Source organism: Budorcas taxicolor, chromosome 11, assembly GCF_023091745.1.
Source record: "Budorcas taxicolor isolate Tak-1 chromosome 11, Takin1.1, whole genome shotgun sequence".
NCBI lineage: Eukaryota > Metazoa > Chordata > Mammalia > Artiodactyla > Bovidae > Budorcas > Budorcas taxicolor.
Genome location: NC_068920.1, coordinates 61,879,870 through 61,900,235, shown reverse-complemented (window position 1 = coordinate 61,900,235; position 20,366 = coordinate 61,879,870). Strand labels below are relative to the sequence as shown.

General features: G+C 57.8%; 1 protein-coding gene across 1 annotated transcript; it reads right to left on the bottom strand.

Annotated features, from left to right (window-relative positions):
• Positions 1-5,285: 5,285 nt before the first annotated feature.
• PROM2 (prominin 2) lies at positions 5,286-19,913 on the bottom strand. The gene is made up of 23 exons (XM_052648327.1): positions 19,670-19,913; positions 18,972-19,021; positions 17,962-18,164; positions 17,744-17,864; positions 17,400-17,463; positions 17,118-17,207; positions 16,664-16,863; positions 15,956-16,030; positions 15,104-15,167; positions 14,700-14,859; positions 14,247-14,399; positions 12,956-13,079; positions 12,313-12,404; positions 12,116-12,200; positions 9,230-9,376; positions 8,624-8,695; positions 7,593-7,685; positions 7,404-7,457; positions 7,033-7,113; positions 6,740-6,808; positions 6,002-6,091; positions 5,688-5,794; positions 5,286-5,349 (listed from the first exon to the last, which is right to left on the bottom strand). Exons 1-23 carry the CDS (start codon positions 19,911-19,913, stop codon positions 5,286-5,288), a joined length of 2,502 nt encoding a protein of 833 aa, XP_052504287.1.
• Positions 19,914-20,366: the final 453 nt, after the last annotated feature.

Below are 20,366 nucleotides of genomic sequence, written 5' to 3'. Positions count from 1 at the left end.
ATCCACCTGCCCTCCACTGGGGCCTGTGCACACTCCAGGCAGCCTCTGCGCTGACCCCCTCACATGGGGCCCTCATCTGGCTCGTCGGCCTCTCCTCAGCTCTGTGAGCAAAGCCGCCAGCCTGTCTCTTGCCCTCTAGACCTCGAGGTGGGGCTGGGGCATCGGCTGGGTTCCTCAAACCGCAGGGGATCCTAGAAAGCCCTGAAGACGGTCTTTAAAGAAGATTATCTCTGGCTGTGCTGGGTCTTGGTTGCTGCACAGGCCTTCTCTGATCGTGGCGAGCAGGGCCCACTCTGGCTGCAGTGGCAGGCCTCTCTAGCGGTGGCCTCTCTTACTGCGGAGCATGGGCTCTGGGCACTCAGGCTTCAGTAGCTGCGGCTCGAAGGCTTGGTAGGGGTGATGCACAGGCTCAGTCCCTCCTCGGCTTGTGAAATCTTCCAAGACCAGGGATCGAACCAGCCTCCTGCACTGGCAGAGGATTCTTATCCACTGCGCCCTGAAGGTTTTCTTTAAAGCCCCTTTCTTCTGGCTTGATGTGAAGGGAGGGTTCTCCTCATTGTGTTCAGCTCACCACCTCCTAAAACTCCCCCTCAACCTCAAAGCCTGACTCCTGGGTACTCCTAGCGTGGGGAGGGCTCAGGCTATTGAAATTCCGCATCACTGCTGGGCAAAGGTTGGGGCCGGGTGGGGTTATCTCTGCCTACACCCCACCTTTCCCTCGCTGGGTACTGCGGTGGTGAGTTTGTAGGAGGGGTAACTGTTAACTGCTCCAGGAGAGGCACATCCTGGAAGTGCAGGAAGGATTAGGGGCCACAGAGAAGGGGCTCCATGCCAGTGGCATGGTATCATCTGAACTATAAAGAGCCACCATTATCAATGTTTCTTGGGGGTAAGTTGTGTCCTTCCTACCCAGCCCGCATCCAGTCTGTGCCCTAGTTTTCTCAGCCATAAACAGGTGACAGTAAGTGTCTAGAGTGCTTGGTAAAGGGCTGCCCTGGTGGCTCAGCAGTAAAGAACCCGCCTGCCAATGCAGGAGACTTGGGGTGGATCCCTGGGTTGGAAAGATCCCCTGAAGAAAGAAATGGCAACCCACTCCAGTATTCTTGCCTGGGAAATCCCATGAACCCAAGAGCGTTAGCCTATTAACAAACAATGTTGTGACAGTTTTAGGTGGAGAGCAAAAGGACTCAGCCATACCTACACATGTATCCATTCTCTCCCAGATTCCCCTCCCATCCAGGCTGCCACATAAATTGAGCAGAGTTCCTTGAGCTGTATAGCAGGTCCTTGTTGGTTACCCATTTTAAATAGAGCAGTGTGTACGTGCCCATCCCAAACTGTCTTTACCCCATTCTTCGCCCCCAGTTCTCTAAGTCTGTGTTTCTGTTTTGTAAGTAAGCTCATTTGTATCCGAGATGAGATAGAGAGCATCACTGACTCAATGGACATGAATTTGAGCAAACTCCCGGGGATGGTGGAGGACAGAGGAGCCTGGTGTGCTACGGTCCATGGGGCTCCAAAGAGTCGGACACAGCTTAGTGCCTTAACAACAATCTCTTAGTAAGTCCATGAGAAATGCTTAGCACACTTCCTCCTTTATACTCAGAGTCCAATAAATGAAGCTGTTTGTCCCCTCAGGTAGCCTGAGTGGGCCCCTGGCCATCTGACTTCTTTACACACCTGGAGCCAACTGGAACTAGCCTGGCCAGCGCCTGGGACCTGGCCCATGTGGCGTTTCTCTGGCAGAACCCGCCACCTGTGGCTCACGGCCTTTGTTCTGCGGTGGCCAGGCTGGCAGAACTCCCAGGGCCTCCCATCTGTCATCTGTCCTGTCACAGGAACAGCAAGGACAGATGGATCACATCCTCTTGGAGACGGGCCTCCCTCCCATGCACCCGCAGGGAACGTGGGCTGGCAGCGTGCCCGGGAGGAAACCTCCGGGGCCACCAGGGTCAGGGCATCTGACTCCAAGTCCTGGCAGGACTTCAGCGTATGGGACCTTGACTCAGCCACAGGATTTCTCAAGAGCTTCACCTGCTCAACCGTGAAACAAGGATGACACTCTGCCCGCTTTGGGGAATGTCTTGAGAACAGATGAGACCACAAACCTCGAAGGGGCTTTGTTTCACACACAAAGGATGAGCATCTTAGGATCCCAGCAATTTAAAAACTGGGAAAATATGTAGTTTATTTCTCCCTGTGGCTACTTCTGTCAGCTGCTGAGCGCCACCCTCACCCAGGGTTATCAGAGCCTACAAGTGATGCTCCCTGAACTGAGCTTCTTTGAAGAGTCCAGTGCCCTAGGCCGAGGTTTCTAGATACTAAATTCAACGAATGGCAGCCTTTCCCAATTCACAGGGGAAAAACCAGCTCGTTTCTTAGGACTATTACTTCTGACCATGTTGGACTAGGTAACTTGGACTAAATTCCCAACTGAGGACAACTAAAAGCTGCTCAAAAAATATTTTTTGAAAGTTTGATTCAGGAGTGCCTGCTCAGTTGCTTCAGGTGTACTCAACCCTTTGTGACCCCATGGACTGTAGCCCACCAGGCTCCTCTGTCCATGGGAGTCTCCAGGCAAGAATACTGGGGTGGGTTGCCATTGCCTCCTCCAGGGGGTCTTCCTGACCCAGGGATGGAAACCGAGTCTCTTGCCTCCTGCACTGGCAGGTGGGTTGCCACTATCACCACCTGGGAAGCCCTTGATTCAGGGGCATCAGGGAGCAGACAAGGCAGCAAAAAGTCACAGGGCCAAGGTCTGGAAAAAGAAAGAAACCCAGAGACATCTGGGGCTACTTTCTCCCTGAAGGATCTGGTGGTACAGCAAAGATGCTGAGCAGAGCTGTTGACAGCCTCTGGATCTAAGGAGGTCAAAACTAGGGCCACCAAGAGCAGGGAGGTTGCCTGAAAAATCCTTCATGCTCTAGGTTGGGACCCCAGATGGTTTCATCCCCAAAGTATGAATGACCTGGAAACAGAAAAGTGCTCCAAGGCACTGCAAATCATCTCAGTCGCTGAAAGTCAATTAAAACAACTTGGTTTGCAGGATCGCAAGCCATCTACCCAATGTACACATAATCCTCATGAAGCCAGTTAACCTCATTCTGCCTCAAATTAGTTCTATAGACTTACAGATAAAATATGTGGCACTTAATTCTTTCCAAGTAGGCAAGGAGACAATACTAACAAAAACCGAGAGAAACAACCAACAATAGAAATAGGCCCACAGAGGCTTCTTATTAGGGAGTTACTGAACTTAAACTATACCTAGTTTGGTCAAATATATAAAAGACAGGCAATATTGATAGAGAACTAGAAATTATTTTTTAATCATTTTCTGTTTTTATCCCATCAATTTAATTCTTAAAATGCAAGGGGCTACAGTTCCCTATGCCGGAAACAGATGAAAAGCAAGCCAAGACTGTTCTGGGAAAAGCCAAAAAGAGGCGACTGTGCCACGTTTAAGGATGCTGGTCTGTGTGTGTTGGCAGTAGTGAAAGTTGGGACACCATCCCAATTTCTAGTAGCAAATTTGTTGCTGGTTTGTAAGATGCAATTAAAAATAGACACCCCCTGAAAACTCAGCAGATTCTTATCTTAAAGGCCTTTGCTCCTTTGAATAGGAACCTGTCTCCCTCTTCGCTTGTATCTGCCCAGACCCAGCTCTGCCCCTGGCCCACAGTAGTCATGGCAAAAAAAAGAGAAAAAAAAGAGAGAGAGAAATAGCAGCATTTGAGTATTTGTTTTGTGACAGTCCCCTGCCAAGGGGTTTCCACACATTGTTACATTATTTACAACCCTATGAGATGGCTATGACTCTTTTTCCATTTTACAGGTGGAAAAACTGAGGTCTGGAGGACCTATGGATCATGTTCAAGGTACCCTGGTCACCATACACTAGAGCCCAGAGTGAAGCCAGGTCTGACTGCTCCCAGAGTGGGCCCCACCCCACCTGCTCATTGTTGGGGTGACCCCTGGATGCCTGTGGTCAGAGGAGGCCTTGAAGTTCCCTCTCCACACTCATTGAACACCAACCACATCCAGGGCCCCAGCCTGGGAGAGCTGAAAGACCCAAAGCTAAGGCTTAGCCAGTGAAAACACTTTAATGGATCCGAGGTCCTGTCCACTTCCTGTTCTCTCTCTTCCTCTTCCCCACTTCTGGAACCCAGGATCTGACACAAAGATGGAGATGGGATGACACCTGGCCACATGCATGGGACTGAAGGAGTAAGGGCCATCGTGCAAAATCCCCTTGTGGCCACCAGATCTCTCCTGGAAAAGCTGGGTAGCTGTCGAAGAGGCTACTTTCTGGGGTGCCGCAGGTGAGCTCCACTGCAGCCCACAGCCTACGTCCCTTCTTAGGAAGCCAGTGCTCAGAGAAGGGCAGAGGGGCAGCGACGTAATTCCCAGCCCAAGGTGCAGGCGGGGGCTCAGTCTTCATGTGGGCCTCCTGCACTCCCGGGGCCAGTAATCTGGGCCGGGGTCTGTGGAGGGGTGGTCCCAGTGCCTAGGAGTGGAGGGCTCGGGGCCACGAGGCTGAGCCTGCAGCTGGCTCAGGCTTGCTTGATGGCTTTACCTGATCAGTGTGGTTGGACAGGAGGGGTCTCGGGGTCAGCAGATAGTGGCATAAGGTAAAGAGGGGACACAGGGGGAAAGGGCTTCCCGGGGGAGGAAGTGAGGGCCGGGGAGGGAACAGAGCCAAGAGGGCAAGTGGGGGCCAGAGGAGAGGAGGGAGTGAGCAAGGGGCTTGGAGAGGCGCAGGGAGGGGGGTTCCTCTAGGGGGACAACAGGCTCTTCCTGGTGCTGATATACTGCAAGGAGGAGAAGGGAGACACCTGGGGGATTCTGTTGGCTCTGAAGTTCAAAAGAAGCTAAGTATGTTTTTGAGAATGAATGAATGAAGGGGTCATGAGCAGAAAGTGGGGTGCCAAGGGATTAGCAAGAGGGTGTCTGGTAACTGGAGACAGGGGACAGTCCAGGCCTGGGTGCCAGCCTGGGCTCTGGCAGCAAAAGTGACGGAAGTCCTCTGGTCCCAGCCAAGTCAGTGGGGAGGCAGGCAGCCCCGTGTGTCACCCTGCGGCCATATCCGTGCTGCGGATTAAGAACCAAATGGGGGAGGGTGAGGCGGTGGGAGGGGAAGAGCCGAGCTCAGGCCTGTCCATCCTGGCCACATCCCAGAACCTTCCTCCTGGGCCCTGGGGACCCCAGATCCCAACCCTTCCCTTCCCGCCCCCATCCACGGCACCAAGGAATTACGGGCTTGGGAAAACTCACTCACTGGGGTCCTAGAGCTTCAGGGAGGTGACCCGGGGGATGTGGAAGAGCTGTGTCTCCTCGGAGCTGGTGGAGCTGCAGCATTGTTGCAGGGGATGAGTCTGCGAGCCCCAGGCCCAGACCCTCAGCCCCGACACAGGAACAAGCCCAGAGCCCAGAAGAACAGGGTTCCCCAAAGCTATGAACGGTGAGTGTGTTGCAGCAAGAAGGCTTGGGGGCAGACACCTGGAAGAACTTTCTGGCCCCGGAGCACCTAAGAGTGTGTGGCTCTTCGGGGTTAGGCATAGGCTTCCCTGGCCTGGAGGGGTGTGTGTCTCAAGAAGTGGGGGTGGGCAGCAGGGGCCGGGCCCAGCAGCTGGAAGGGCTCCTTCCTCAGCCCCTGCCCCCACCCCTAGTCCTAGCAGTGTCCTCACCTGAGGCGTTTCCGGATGGGACGGAAGTACTTGGAGGTCTTGATAGCAAAGACGATGCTGGGAATCAGGAAAAAGGTGCACCACCCCAGGCAGAACCAGAAGGCGTTCTGGGACAGAGGATGTGGGGTCAGCACGCTGTGCTGGGAGCGGCACGCTCCCATGCGGCTCGACACCCCCAGCCCTCCACGGACTCAACAAGGGGCATGGGGACGCGACCTCAGACCCGAGGGGAAGGACCGGGGTGTGGGCTCACGCTGCCCCCTCTGGCGGCCTCCCCATCCACGAGCCCTGGTGAGCTGGGGCAGGGCGCTCACCCAGGGGTCAGCCACCATGTCACACAGGATCACACGGCCACTGTCCAGGGCTGCGGAGAGGGGCTGGCAGGTGGCAATGCGCTGAGTCACCTGTGGTGCCAACATGAGGCAGCTACATGCCGGCACTCCCAGACCCACGGGCGTTCTGAGAGGCGACGGACACGGGCGGGCGTGGGAACGCAGAGCAGCGAGGACCCGCTGACGTCGGCCCGTCACTCACCCCCAGTGCTCCCCACCCCATCAGCAGCCTGTGCTAAGCCCCTGCGGTGTGCCCAGAGATGTCCTCCAAGGCACTCGCGCTAGGAGACGACACGTGTGCACACAGTGCACTGACACGCTCACACCCACACGCGCGTACAAACAGCTCAGGGCTAAGCAAGACCCCCTCAGCCCGGAGCGAGCGGCAGACCGCCTGCAGAAGCTGTGATCAGTAAGGGCCCACAGGAGGAGGGGGGCTCTGACACGCTGGCCTCAGACAGGCTGGCGCGGGACCAGCGCCAGCAGGGGCAGGGGCTGACGGACAGCGCGGCCTAGAAAGCGACGCTGGCCAGTCCCAGCCCGGCCATGCTCAGGCCTCGGAGAAGGGCTGTGGCAGAGCTTGGGGGTGGGTAGAACTCAGCATCCAGATGCCAGGTTTGGGAGTCTGGGCCCAGGGCACCTCCAGGGGCTCTAGCGGGCAGAGGAAGGGAAATAGCTGGGAGCTTGCCTGAGGCCAGGAGGGTCTGAGCCCCCACTCACCTCCTCTCTCACCCAGGCCATGTACTGGGAGAAGTAGCCCATCTCCCGCTTCAGGAAACACTCACTTTCCTGCAAGGATGAGAGGAGTCCTGGGCTGGTAAGAGTCCCAGGGCCAGCAGCCTTGTCCCCCATGCCTGGCACCATCAGGACAGGCTGAGCTGTCTTTCCTGGGAGCCCCTGGTGAGGGAGCGGGGCTGGAGAATCCTAGGGTGTGAGGCCCCTGTGCCTTAACTGCTCAACTCACCTCCAACTCTGAGCCTGCCCCCTGTCCCTGCCCCACACCCCCCACTCACACTCCTCAGGATATGGGTGGCCCGGGTCGGCAGCTCTCCTTTCAGGTGAGTGACTCTGTCCAGGACACCTGAGATCTCTGACTGTGGGGAGAGAGGATCCATCAGGGAACGGCCACCCATTCACTTGTCCGTCCATTAACTCAACATACGATACCCAACACACTCAACTTGGGACGGGGGATGTTAGGCCCCAAGGACACAGAGGCCATATATGGCGGTCCCCAGGGGTCTGCCCACCCAGCCTCACGCTTTCCCACCACACCCTCCACCTCCACTGGGACAGATCAGAGCAGGCAAGGTTTCGAGTCAGCTGAAAGTCACGTCCTTCCTCCCTCTACTGCCCACCCTCTCCAGCCCTCCCTAGCGGCCACCTGGAGATGTGGGGCAGAGGATGCCAGTGCCTGGACACTGCGGTTGAGTTTAGCCTGTGAAAGAGAGATCAGGGCTGGTTAGGGGAAGGGCTGGGGAGGAGGGAGGGTTCACAGTATCCCCCTCCTCTTCCACGCCCTCTCCCTGCATCTCCTCTCCAGGTCCCCAGCTCCCTGAGCGTACAGACGTACCACAAGGTTCTGCTGTGGGAGGATCTTCTCCTGATGGAGGTGTTGGAGCCCTCGGGCCTCTTCCTGCAGCTTCTGCCCCAGCGTAGCATTGCCCTGAGGGGGGACAGATCAGAATGGCACTCTGCCCAGGCCAAGACAGCCTCTGCCAACATACCCTTCACCAAACTGCTCAACAAGACACACTGCAGGGTGTGGAAAGTGCTGGAATCAGAGGTTGGGCTCAGAGGCAGGAAACTGAGGCCTCCTGAAGCTCGTGGACCACATCTGGGTTTGGGGGCCTACCTGAGCCCAAGTTCCAAGTTCAGCCCTCACTTGCTCTGCCCACCATGGGGGAACTGGGGAGGGCTGTCTGTGAGACGTCTCGAAAAGAACTTCTTAAACTCTCAATATTTATAAAGACAAAGTCTTCTTTTTTCCAGTAGATTTTAGGCTTCAAGAGGCAATTGTCATGACAGCTGATCCCACCGTCCTCACAGCATCTGATCCTGTGGATGCTAGAAGCTGTGTGTACCTAGTAATGCCTGCCCAGCTGTGTGACGTCAGACCACATCTGACAGCATCTGATCTGAGGTGGGGGACAATCTACTTTAGAGATGAAGGCCCAGAGATGTAGAAAGATTTGCCCAAGGCCCCATAGCAGTTGGTGGTAGAGTTTGAGTCAGAACTGACCCTACAAAACTGACCCTTCATCCCAGTGAAGGGCCCAGGGTCTCAGACCTTGGTGGTGGGGGCCCTCAATCCTCCACCTTTGCCCTCATCCCATCCCCAATTCATATGAGACACGGGTTCAATCCCTGGGTTGGGAAGATCCCCTGGAGGATGACATGGCAACCCACTCCAGTATTCTTGCCTGGAAAATTCCATGGACGGAGGAGCCTGGCAGGCTACAGTCCATGGGGTCACAAAGAGTCGGACATGACTAAAGCAAGTTCACACACACACACACCTCCCCAAGTCAGGCACTCTTGCCCATCCCCTCTCCCTGGCTTCTGTCTCCAGCCTGCCCAGCAGGGTCGCTGCTCCCTTCTCACTTGGGTCTGGGACAGTCCCTCCAGCTCCTGGACCAGCTTCTCCACGTCACTATTCACCACTGGCTTCTGGATCTAGAGATAGATAGGAGAGGCCAAGAGGGGATGAACCCCGGATCCCCCAACCCTAGAATTCCCAGTATTTTCGAAAGTACCCATACCAGCTAAGTCTACTATAACAACACATTGCTCACAGTGGGTTTGACCTGAAATTGTGAAATATATGAGACATTTTCCATTAGGAAAGAAAAAAAAACACGAGGCACCCTCTGGTGTAACCCAATGGAGAGGCAACTTCCCCCCAGTTTTTGTAACAGCAGAGTGTTCAGGACCATGGACAGTGACACCTGTGGTTGGGTGGGGCGTATTCACTCCCCCTCAGCCTGGGATGGGGTGGGGAGGTGGGGGGGGGGCGGGGGTGGTGGTGCAGGTGGCGGCACTCTGGGGCACAGGGTCTGGGGACATCCCCAACAGAAGAGGCCCTAGAGACATGTAGGGAAGTCAAGGGAGAATGAAGACCCCAGATGAGGTGAGACAGTAACCCACCCCCACCTCCTCTGTAGGCCCCTCTGATCTACCAAGGTCTGGCCTGAGGTGCCCACTGCTGACCTCAGCAAGGAAGCCAGGGTAGTGAATGCCCTCGAGCCCACTGCTCTGCAGAGCCTCCAGATCCCGACGGGCGGCTGGGCTCAGCAGGTCCAGATTCTTCACGTCCACTTTGAGCTTCTGCAACTCCTGCTGCAGCTTGACGGTGTACTGGGAGGGAGGGGGCAGGCTGGGGCCATGCTCAGTGGCTGAGCCAGGACCCCAAAGCTGCTATCCTAAGTGAGGAACCCCTCCAGGCCCTCCTTCTGTATATCGAGGACACTACCAGCCCCAGACAGGCTCCAAGCAGGTCTCTGCTCCCCATGCTCCCCATCCCCAACTCTAACTCACCCTCACTAAGACTCAGCTCTCCCCCAGCATCTGTCTGCCTACTGTATAGCAACACAGACCTTCCAAGGTCGCCCAGTAGAAACAGCTTTCTTGGCCCATCTTTATTATATCACCTTGTATTAAGGTCTTTGTAGCATGCTATTTACTTATTTAACACATAGTATACTATGTGCTTTGGGCTTCCCTGGTGACTCAGATGGTAAGGAATCTGCCTGCAATGCAGGAGACCCAGGTTTAATCCCTGAATAGGGAAGATCCTCTGGAGAAGGGAATGGCTGCCCACTTCAGTATTCTTGCCTGAAGAATTCCATGGACAGAGGAGCCTGGCAGGCTATAGGGTTGCAAAGAGTTGGGCATGGCTGAGCAGCTAACACACGCATGCTGTGTGCTTAATTATATCACCAAGTATGCTATTTACTCATGTGGCTGCTTGTCTATTAACATCAGCCCCACGAGACTGCTATCTTGTCTGCTCAACTCTGTACCAAACCAGCAGTGTCTAGAGCAGAGGTTCACATGTGATGGGCGCAGTGCAAGTCTGTTGAATGGGTAAAAATGAATGAATGAATGAATGGACACAACCAACATTTCTAAGATTTGTTGTTGCTCAGCTGCTCAGTGGTGCCTGACTCTTTGCGACTCAGCGCCCACGGACTGCAGCACACCAGGCTTCCCTGACCTTCACTATCTCCTGGGAGTTGCTCAAACCCATGTCCACCGAGTCGGTGATGCCATCCAACCATCTCATCCTCTGTCTCCCCGTTCTCTTCTTGCCCTCAATCCTTCCCAGCATCAGGGCCTTTTGCAATGAGTTGGCTCTTCACATCAGGTGGCCAAATTATTTCTAAGAGCAGTTTAAAAAGGAATTCGACATTTTCCAACCATTGCTGGGAGAGATTTAAAGGGCATGAAATTCAGCCCCAAGTTTCACAGATGAGAAGCTGAAGCCAGGAGGGGCATCAGAGGATGCAGCTCAGCCTACCTCTCCCCATCCCCCCCCCCCCAGTGCCTTCCTCAGGGGGGCAAAGGCCCATCCTCTCAGAGGCCAGAACCTTAAAGAAGGTTTTAGGCATCAGTAACAGACAGGTACACGTGTCTCCAGATGGGCAGAGGCCTCCTGGGGCCTGGGAAGGCACACCTTGCTTATTTATCTCTGCATCATCAACTCACTATTACCTCCTTCGAGGACAAGTTCGCCGAAGGTCATATTTGGAATGTTGCCAGATGGCCCCCCGAGGGCTGCTTGATCCCTCTGGACCTGAAGCTCCTCTGTGACTTGGACCCCTTCCCTGGACCGGGGCTGAGAGCGTCCCCTCCTTCCAGTCAGCGGAGCACAGGACCTCGTCTCAGTGCCCAGGCCCCTCACAGAAGCCCTCCCTGGCCACCTTGTGGCCTCCCACCAAGACAGAGTCTGCTCAGTCGATCTCCCATCTGATTAGAGATGCTGAAGGAGGAGGTGGCTGCCATGTTAGGGAAACTGCCCCAGGTGATACAGTTTAAGACACGGAGTTGGGACTGAAAGTCTGGACCCCTTGGCTATGCTATGCTGTGGGCTAGGAATGGATGGTGAATTCAAAAGGAGTTGGAAGTAAACATCCCTGCCGTCCAGTGGTTAAGACTCTGCACTCCCCATGTAAGGGGCACAGGTTTGATCCCTGGTTGAGGAACTAAGATCCCACATGTCCCATAGCATAGCCTAAAAATAAATGCATAAAAATAAAGCAACAACAACGAAAATGCCATGAAAAAAATAAAAGCGGCAGAAAATGCAAGTAGATACTTAAATAAATATTTTTCAGAAAGGAGTTGGAAGGATTCTGAAGAGGGTGCAGAATCAGGAGTTAGTGTCTTAGGAGGAGCAGAAGGAGGACAGGAGGGGTATTTCTACAGCCTTTCTGTGAACCCTTGGGAGAGCCACATTCACAAAGCACGTCTCCTCTCAGGAAGTAGACTTTCCTTCTCTTTGTTCTAGAACTGTCTCTTGCCAGTGTAAATAAGTTTCTCCAGTTCTACACACCAAGTTCTGGCAAAGTCCAATGGTTAGGGAACAGGTTGGTGGGGGGTCAAATCCTGACATCACCTACGGGCTGTGTGCGCTCAGGAGGGGGCTGCGGGGAGCCCTGCTCTAGTGGTACCCAACTTCATCACCATCATTTTCACCGCCACTCCCCTCCCCAACCTCCCCACTCCCAACTGGAGCATCCCAACCAATGGCTGTCCTGGGTCAGGACACACACCCGAGTCCTCTGCCTCACTGTCGCCACCCTGTCTGGTCTCAACTTCAGGTGCGTTCCGTTTTCCTGGGAGCACAGCACTCTGAGCTGATCACAGCCTCCAGGCACTCATGCACCCACCCACACACTCTGGAACCTTCCCTGGGCTCTAGCCCTGGGCCATGCCCTGAGCTTGCACCTGGCTCTTCTGCCCCGGAGGCACCTCCATCGCTCTTGCATACTTCTCAGTTTGAAGGAGAAGTTTCCTCCATAAAGGCAAGACCAAAAGAGGGGGGGACCTGCAGGATGGGGGGGGTCCCCACTGTGTTCCAGAAGGTTCTCTCACCTGGCTGATATCCAGGTGCTTCTCCAGGTCGTAGGAGTCATTGAGCTGCAGGACGGTCCAGAGCACGGCCCCTTGCTTGCACTGCCTGGGGATGGACATGGGAGGTGAGAGCAGGGAGGGCAGGTGTGTCATCCCAACGGGACACCCACCTTAGTGCCTCCTCACACCCCATCCCCCAGGCCAGGCTGCCCACTCACCCATAGGCCAGGAGGATGCTGAGGTTCTTCTTCAGGCCAAGAAGTTGGGACAAGTTCACGGATGGTGGCAAGTTCCCTGGAGCGTCTACAAACTGGGGATGGGGCAGGAGGGAACGGGCCTGGAGCAGGGAGTAGGGGATAGGGCCGCCCCAGCTTCCCAGGGCCTGGTCCCCTGCTGCCCTGGCACAGCAGAGACCACACCCCTGTGACTTCAGCCCACACCTGCCTCTACCTCCAGTCACTCTTGGGCCCTAAATCCTGGCAGGGACTCTCTCCAGGAATCTCTAGGTGGGTGGCCAGCCTGCTCTTCGGCAGAGGATCTGGGCCAGCATCTCAGCTCACTTGCTCAGTGCAATAGGGAACCAGGATCCCCAGTTCCCAGACTTAGTGTTAGGAAACAGAGGGGCTCATGTCTGGGTGCCATCCCTCGAGGTCCCTGCCTGGGGCCCGGGGACTCACTGGCTCTTTTCTCTGACTCCTTATTTACTGGTGAATTTCCATCTCTCTTCTTAGCCATCTCCATCATTCTTCCTCTCCCTTTTGCCCTCTGGCCCCCTCTGGCTCCAAACTTCCTTCTGAACCTCCAGTTCTACCCACGTCTCTCTCTCCATGTCCCTCTGGGCCCAGGGCTAGGTAAGCCCACCTCGTACAGCTCTCCGCTCTCCCAGCTCTGGCACACCAGCGTCTGCACGTTGCCGCCCACCAGGAAGGTGGAGAAGACGAGGAGGATGAGGGGCACAGCACAGAGGAAGCTGAAGCCCACACCCCTGAGGAAGGTGGGGGGACACGGTTGAGATGGGCTGAGCGGGGAGGATGCCCTGGGCCATGCTCTCCATCCCCATTCTGCATCCTGGGGCCACCTTGGTCAGTGAGCCGGCCCCAGGGCAGAGCCCTCTGGGGAGAGGACCTCACAGGATGTGGCCTCCAGGGCAGGAGGAAGCACTCAGAACTGGCGACTGCCCGACCTCATCCCGCCCCATCCCCGCTCCATGCCCAGCTGGCACCCTAGAGGAGAGGGCAGCCAGGGCTTCAGGATGAGGGGGACACATGTTTACCTATGGCTGATTCATGTTGATGTATGGCAAAAACCATCACAATACTGTAATTATCCTCCAATTAAAATAAATGAATTAATTTTTTAGAAAAAGAGCCAGGGCTGCCGGTCTCTGAGCTGAGGGCACTTGCAGGTGGCCAGCTCCAGGGCTCAGCCTCAACACGACTCCCTGGCATGGCCAGCCATGATTCACCCATGACTCACCAGCAGGGGCAGCCACCTATAGCCTCTAGGTAGGACCCGTACGACCATCCAGAGCTTCTTCATGAAGCTTGGTGAGTGAAACATGGGCTGGATCACTCACCCCTGGGCCAGGCCCCTTTGTGCAGTGCCCAGCCTGCGCAGCTGAACGTGGCAGCCCTGGCCTTAGAGATGATCTAGTTCAGGGACGGCAAACAGAGTCTGCCTCTGGTGCCACCTGCTAATGGCTGGACACAGGGCTAAGAAGGATTCTGAGCTCAGAGAGAAAAGTGCCCATGGATTATTATAGTTAGTGAAGTTGCCATTTCCTTCTCCAGGGGATCTTCCTGATCCAGGGGTCGAGCCCTCATCTCCTGCATTGGCAGGCAGACTCTTCACTGCTGAGCCACCGTTGTTCATCTGGGCTCAGAGAGAAAGGCATCCATCAATCACTATAGTTGTCACCAGTGGGGAAGGGGAAGTGCTTCTTCTTTGCCATTCCTGCTCTAGGCCAGCCCTTTTATACAAAGGACACTGAGGCCCAGTTGGGTTATAATTCACCCAGGGCCATGCAGCAAGGTGGCCCAGAGCTCAGTCTCTTGATCCCCAGGACCGGCTCCTGTTGTCACACTAGGAGCATGAGAAGAATGTGCCAGCCCGGAGGGCAGAGACCCTTCCCCTTTTCCCCAGCCCTTCTTACACCATGAGGAAGCGGGCTCCGGCTTCACCCTTGGCTTCCGAGTGGCTGGGGTCCTCTCTGGCAGATAGCCCCCAGATGCCCAGGTTGAGGCCCACCAGGTTACAGACCACCACAAGCAGGACCACAGAGCTCAGCACACAACCTGCAATCCACCTGCCAAGGAGGAGGTGGGCGTCAGGGAAACCAGCAGGGGCTGCCTGAGGACCTACTGGCTGGGGGAGGCGCCTAGCCCCGAGGCTGGGGCTTTAGAAGTGTGACTTCCTACAGGGGCCTCAGGCTCAGATCCCCACAGCACACAGCTAAGGCCGGGGGCGTGGAGGCCCAGTGAGTAAGGGATCTTGGCTTGAATGGAGGCAGGGACTTAGTACAAGGAGGGCTGACTAGGGCTGGAAACTGGGCCCAGGGTGGCTGAGAGGCTGAACTGCCCACCCCCCTCCGCAGGTTTCCAGATACCTGTATCTCTCATATCTCTGCACTTCCTCCAAGAAGGGGCGGCTGCGCTCTTCGACCTCCTCCAGCGCCTGGCTCCAGCGAGAAGCTGCCTCCCAGACTGGGAACGCTTCTCCCATTGTGTTTAGCTCTCTGGGCTGCTCGGCCACCACCTTCTTCAGCTCTGCGCAAAGCAGCAGGGTCTTAAGGGATGGGGAAGACCCCCCAGGGGCCCAGGAAGGAGGAGATAGACAGGAGGAACATCTGGGATGCACAGAGATGGCCTAGCGGGCCTGCCCACCCCAGAGGGCAGCCTTCAGCCTCCCCCGCACCCCCACTGCCTTGCCCCTTTCTCAACAAGCTTCTTTGGGAGGGGTGTGGTGGGGGGCATTCTGGACAGCTGGCCTGGCCCCTGGGCAGGCCCTCACCTCTGACCGTGCCGGCCATCTGCAAGGCAGCCAGGATCGGGAGGGCGTTGAAGGTGGTGTTCTCCTGCCGGAACCAAACGAGGCTGTGCCTCTTGCTTCCCACCCGGGGGCCCAGCTTGAGGGACCCTTGTTTCACCAGGTCCGGAGGGAGAGCATCCCTTGTGGTGCTCCCAGCCCAGGAAATCAGGGAAATGCACGTCCTTTTGCTCTCTTGGTCCCTCTCCCCTCCCTCGGCCCAGGCTGACTCAACTCCCCCAAACATGGCTCCTTTCTGTCTCCACCTTCCTGCCCGGACTATCGCGGTAGACTCCCAGCCAGTGTCTCATCTCTCCCAGCCATTCTGCACAGCACCCTCTGTTTCCCTAAAGTCCAGCTCTGGGCTATTCTTCCAGCCTCCGGTTCCACTTCCTTCCTCCTGGGATAGTTTGCTCTAGTAACCCCGCACAACTGATTCACCAGTTCCCCGACCCTGGCATTTTCCAGGCCCAGGGTCACAGGTGCTGACTCACCCTGCACCCTCCCCTCACAGCCTGTCTCCACCCAGGAGAGCCTGCCTGTTTTCTGGAGCTCAGGGTGTGAGCTTGCTCCCTATCCATTCCCAGCCCACACCTCATGGGGATCCTGGCCCTTCCTTCTGAACTCCAGGCCTACCTCCCCCACCAGACCGTGCATGCAAGGACCAGCACTGTGAGCCTCCAGTCCAGAGTGCCACATGGTAGGTGAGGCCCTGACTGGACCCAAGCCTGAGGTTCAACTGGGCTCCCACCCCCTAAAGGGAAGAACTGAGGTCCCTCACTTTTGAGTTCCCAGGCAGGTGGGAGAAAAGTCAGGGAGACCAGGGCAGGCACTCACCTCCCAGACCATGCTGTAGAAGTTGGCCTCTGGGACGCCTTCCAGCCGATGTAGGACGTGGTCCACGGAGGGCACCTGAAACGGTTTTTTGAGAGGGGGTTGTTATGACAAAGTCCACGAAGAAGCCTGGGAGGGGTCCCTGGGGAAGTATTCAGAGGCCTCTGAATACTCTGTTCTCGTGTATACGATGGGGACCACCCCAGCCCTGACAGCCCTGGGTGATCGTGAGAACTCAAGAAGCTAAACCGGGACTTCCCTTGTGGTCCAGTGGTTAGGAATCCACCTGCCAATGCAGGGGACGTGGGTTCGATCCCTGATCTGGGAAGATCCCGCATGCTGTGGGGCAACTAAGCCCCTGCGTGCTCCATGACAAGAGAAGCCACTGTAGTGAGAAGCCTGTGCCCCACAGCTGGAGAGCAGCCCCCACTCGCCGCAACTAGAGAAAAGCCAGAGCAGCCACAGAGACCCAGCATGGCCACAAATAAAACAGCAAGCAAACAAAAAGAAGCAGTTGAGTCACGTGAGGGTCACTGGCACAGGCATGGGACAGGATGGCGGTCATTAACCCCAGGTGTGTGGAGAGAGGAGGGGCAGCTGGGGAAAGCGATTGGGTGTTCGCTTCAGAAGACACCTGGAACACAGGGTGCCCTGCAGCCGCAGGCAGAGCAGGCCCCTGCGCCCCCAGAGGACTCAGACTTGGGCCGGCACCTGGCTGAAGTCTGCTCCCAGCTCCAGGCTGTGGCTTTTGTCCAGGGCCCCTGCACAGCCCTGGCAGTGGGGCTCCTGCAGTAGTGCCAGGAGGCGCTGCCGGTGCCCATGGAGAGCCGGTGCCAGGGCCTCCTGCCCCTCCTGCAGCTCCACAGAGGTGGCGTTCAGGCCTCGGAGGTGGTCCACGGAGACCTGCAGGGCTGAGAGACCCACATCCAGACTGAGGGGCCTCTGTTGCTACCAGCATCCTCAGAGGCCTTGGGGGAAGTCGAGCATTTTCCCCTCCCCCAACCCAAGGGGCCTGCTGGCCCTTGATCTCTGTAGTTGTAATGGAAGAGGCCCCAGGGCACATGAAGCCAGGAGTGGGCAGAGAGCGCAGAAAGGCAGGGGTGGGCGAGGAGAAGGAACGGTAGGGCTGGGCGAGGGTGGGGCCGGGCCCCCCGGAGACACTCACCCTGTCCCAGGCTGAGCACTGAGGCCAGCGCCTCATACACGGTGCTCTTGAGCTGGGAGTGGATCGCCGTCCCAATGCTGCTACCGATGTCTGGGGAGCACAGGGCAGTCTGCAGGGCGGCCCCGGGCCTCCCCACCCTCCCTCCGCCTCCCCTTGGCCGTCGGGGTGCTCTGCAGTGGAGTGAGTGCCATGCTGCCCGGCTGGGCCCGATCCCCACGTCCTCAAGGACGTGGATGAGGGGATGAGAGGGCCCCCAAGGCAGAACCCAGCCCAAACCCTCACCATTAAGTTCCTCCAAGACTTGCTCCTGAGGAAGGGAAAACTGCTCTGCCACGGCCTGCAGCTCCTAGGCAAACACAGGGCCGGAGGTTGCTCTTCCCCGTCACGGAACAGCCGGGCTCCCATGCCTTCCCCGGCCCTTCCTCCCACCATCCCTGCACCTGGGCGTCCATCCTGAGAATAGCAAGTGTGGTTTTAAACGCGACTGCCCAGCAGGGGGCAGTCAGGTGCACGCCAGAAGAGGCACCCTTTCTAACTCGCGGGCTAAGCAGGAATTTGCAGGCCCCACCCTGCTCTGCCCCGCCCACCCGGGGGCGTGTGGGGGTGAGGGGCTGCTCGATGCTCACCAGGGGGACCTCGGAAACCAGGCCCCGGAGGCTGAGCAGGGTCTCCGGCACAGCCTCGGCACTGGGGCCCATCTGCTCGTGCATGTGCTGGTTGGTGACAAAGGCAGTGACCACGCCGATCCTGCGGGGGCGGGGGAGAAGGAGGCAGCTGCTGGCTGGATGCCCATGGCCCCTCGGGCCTCAGCCCACGCCTCCCGCCTGACCTGGGCGCCCCTCACAGCAGCACGAGGGTGGTCAGCAGCAGGAACGTCACGAGGACAGCACGCTCGCAGGCCATCGTCCTGTGCTCCATCTTCACTCGACCCCCGCAGCGCCGGCGGCAGCGCAGACAGCAGAAGCAGAGCCCGGCGGCGGGCATGGCCAGCAGGTAGAGGCCGGCGATCACAGCGCACACCACGTAGCCGGCCTGGTACCGCACCACCTGGGCCAGCGGCGAGGCATGAGGGGCTGTGACGACCTCTCTCCCCAGCCCTCTGCCGCCTGACATCAGAAGCGGGTGGGGGGCAGGGGGCACCTTGCCCACATCTCCTATCTCCTTGTGAGGGGCACAGTGTCCTTTTTGTTATTTGCGGCTAAGTCATGTCTGACTCTTCTGCGACCCCTGGACGGTAGCCGCCAGGCTTCTCTGTCCATGGGATTTACCAGGGAAGAATACTGGTGTGGGTTTGCAATTTCCTTCTCCAGGGGATCTTCCCGATCAAGAATCGAGCCTGCCTCTCCTGCATTGGCCGGCAGGTTCTTTTCCGCGGAGCCAGCAGGGAAGCCCCATGTTGTTATTTTCCATCTTACAAACAAGGGAACGGAAGTCCAGGGAGTTGGGGCTCCCTGTCGCAGGTGGCGCCAGTGGTAAAGAACCCACCTTCCAATGCAGGACTCATAAGAGACGCAGGTTCAATCCCTGGGTCCGGAAGATCCCCTGGAGGAGGGCGTGGCAACCCACTGGAGAATGCCGTGGACGGAAGAGCCTGGTAGACTACAGTCCATAGGGTCGCAGAGTTGGACACAACTGAAGCAACTTAGCACGCACACACGCCAACCCCACAACCACTTAAGGTCAGAACTGTGGTTTGAAATCAGGTCTGTGGACTGCTCACAGAAGAGAAGAAGCGATGCCTGAACCCCACCCTGGGGGTCACCCAGCCGGGTAGGCTCAGCTGAGGAGGCCTGTCTCCTCCTGCCCCAGATGCTCACACCTGAACACCCTCCCCCAAACCACCTCCACGCTCACCTCATCCACCTTCACAGAGGCCGGCTCATTCAGCAGGGTCTTTATCAGCTCTAGGGAAAGATTCAAGCTGAGTCTGGGGGCAGCGGCCCCTGCCTCTGTGTCCACCTCCACTGCCAGGCTAATCCCTCTCCGGAGGGGATCCTCCCGCCACACAGCACCCTCAGAGAAGGCAGTGTCACCACAGACCAGTGCCCACCTACCCTGGCCTCCGCAGGGATACAGGAGGGTATTTCTGAGGGCAGGCCTGGCCCAACCCTCCCTCTGGCCTCCCCCGCTTCCCCGGAGGAAAGCAGCGGGAAAGCTGGTTAAAAGCAGAGAAGAGGCCTGGTCTAGCAACCCTCCCCGCTGAGTTAAGGGACAGGCTGGGGGCGGGGATGGGGAGGTGGGGGGGCAAGTGTGGTCTGGCCGTCCCTCCTGGTCCTTGCAAGCCCCTTCGCAACACCAGTCCCAGGGAAGACCTCAGCCGGCTCTTTGAGAACTTTGAATGTATCTTCTCTACTCTAGGGCCGAGAAACGGAGGCTCAGAGAGGAACAGGGGCTTGCCCAAGGTCACTCAGGAAGGTGATGTTCTGGGAGCTTCTGGGGAGGAAGACGGGGGTGAGGAGAGCTGGGGACCCTGCCCTCCAAGTGGCTGCCGAGGGTGGGCGCGCCCCGCGGTGGACAGGCGATTAAGGTGTCTGGGGGAGGGGCGCACTCACCCGCGGGGAAGGGGTTGAGCTGCACCACGGAGAGGAAGCCGCGCACGGTGCCGTACAGTGAGTCCAGGGGTCCCGGGGCGCGGACGCGAGGGGGCAGCCAGCGGGCCTTGGCCGCCGGGGCGAAAACCAGGCGGTCCGCCGGGCCGAGGGCCCTGCAGCCCGCCGCGCCCGCCCCCGGGAGGGTCAGGACTGCCCCCAGGCCCAGGCCCAGGAGGGCCGCCAGGAGGTCAGGCGAGCGCACCATGGGGTCGGCCGGTAGGCTGCGGGTGGGAGGACGGGGTTCAGGGAGCCGAGAGTGCGAGCAGCGCACGGGGCAGGCCGCGCATCCTTCACCCTTCTCCGTCCCGCCGCTCTCCAAACCTGCCCGACAGGTTTGGGCTACCTGGGCATCCGCCCGAGCGCGCGGCCGGGCCAGGGGTGGAGGCCTGGGCTGGGGGTGGGGTGGGGGTGGGGGCAGGGCCTGCTCCCGCCCCGCCCCGCAGCGGCCTCGGGTGGGAGCCTGGCTGCCCTCTGCCCTCGCCAGACGCTCTTGGGAGGGCTTAGCCTCCGAGCTGAGTGGGGGCGCGCACGTCGGTACCTCAGGATTATGGAGGATTGCCCAATTTCAGTGCCCAGACTCAGAAGCCAAATTTGGAGCCTGGGAAAACAGCCACCAGGTGAAGGACTGCAAGGGGTGGCAAGACCAGCCACCTGGGCC

Bases quoted from the DNA above. Each gene is read 5' to 3' on its own strand.
- PROM2 (XM_052648327.1), bottom strand. From the start codon at position 19,913: ATGGTGCGCTCGCCTGACCTCCTGGCGGCCCTCCTGGGCCTGGGCCTG. The intron at 17,208-17,399 runs GTGAGGGTTTGG...TGTGCTCCCCAG, and splicing joins AGTCTTGGAGGAACTTAATG to ACATCGGTAGCAGCATTGGG. The intron at 8,696-9,229 runs GTCAGCAGTGGG...ATCTATCTCTAG, and splicing joins ACCCTGGCTTCCTTGCTGAG to ATCCAGAAGCCAGTGGTGAA.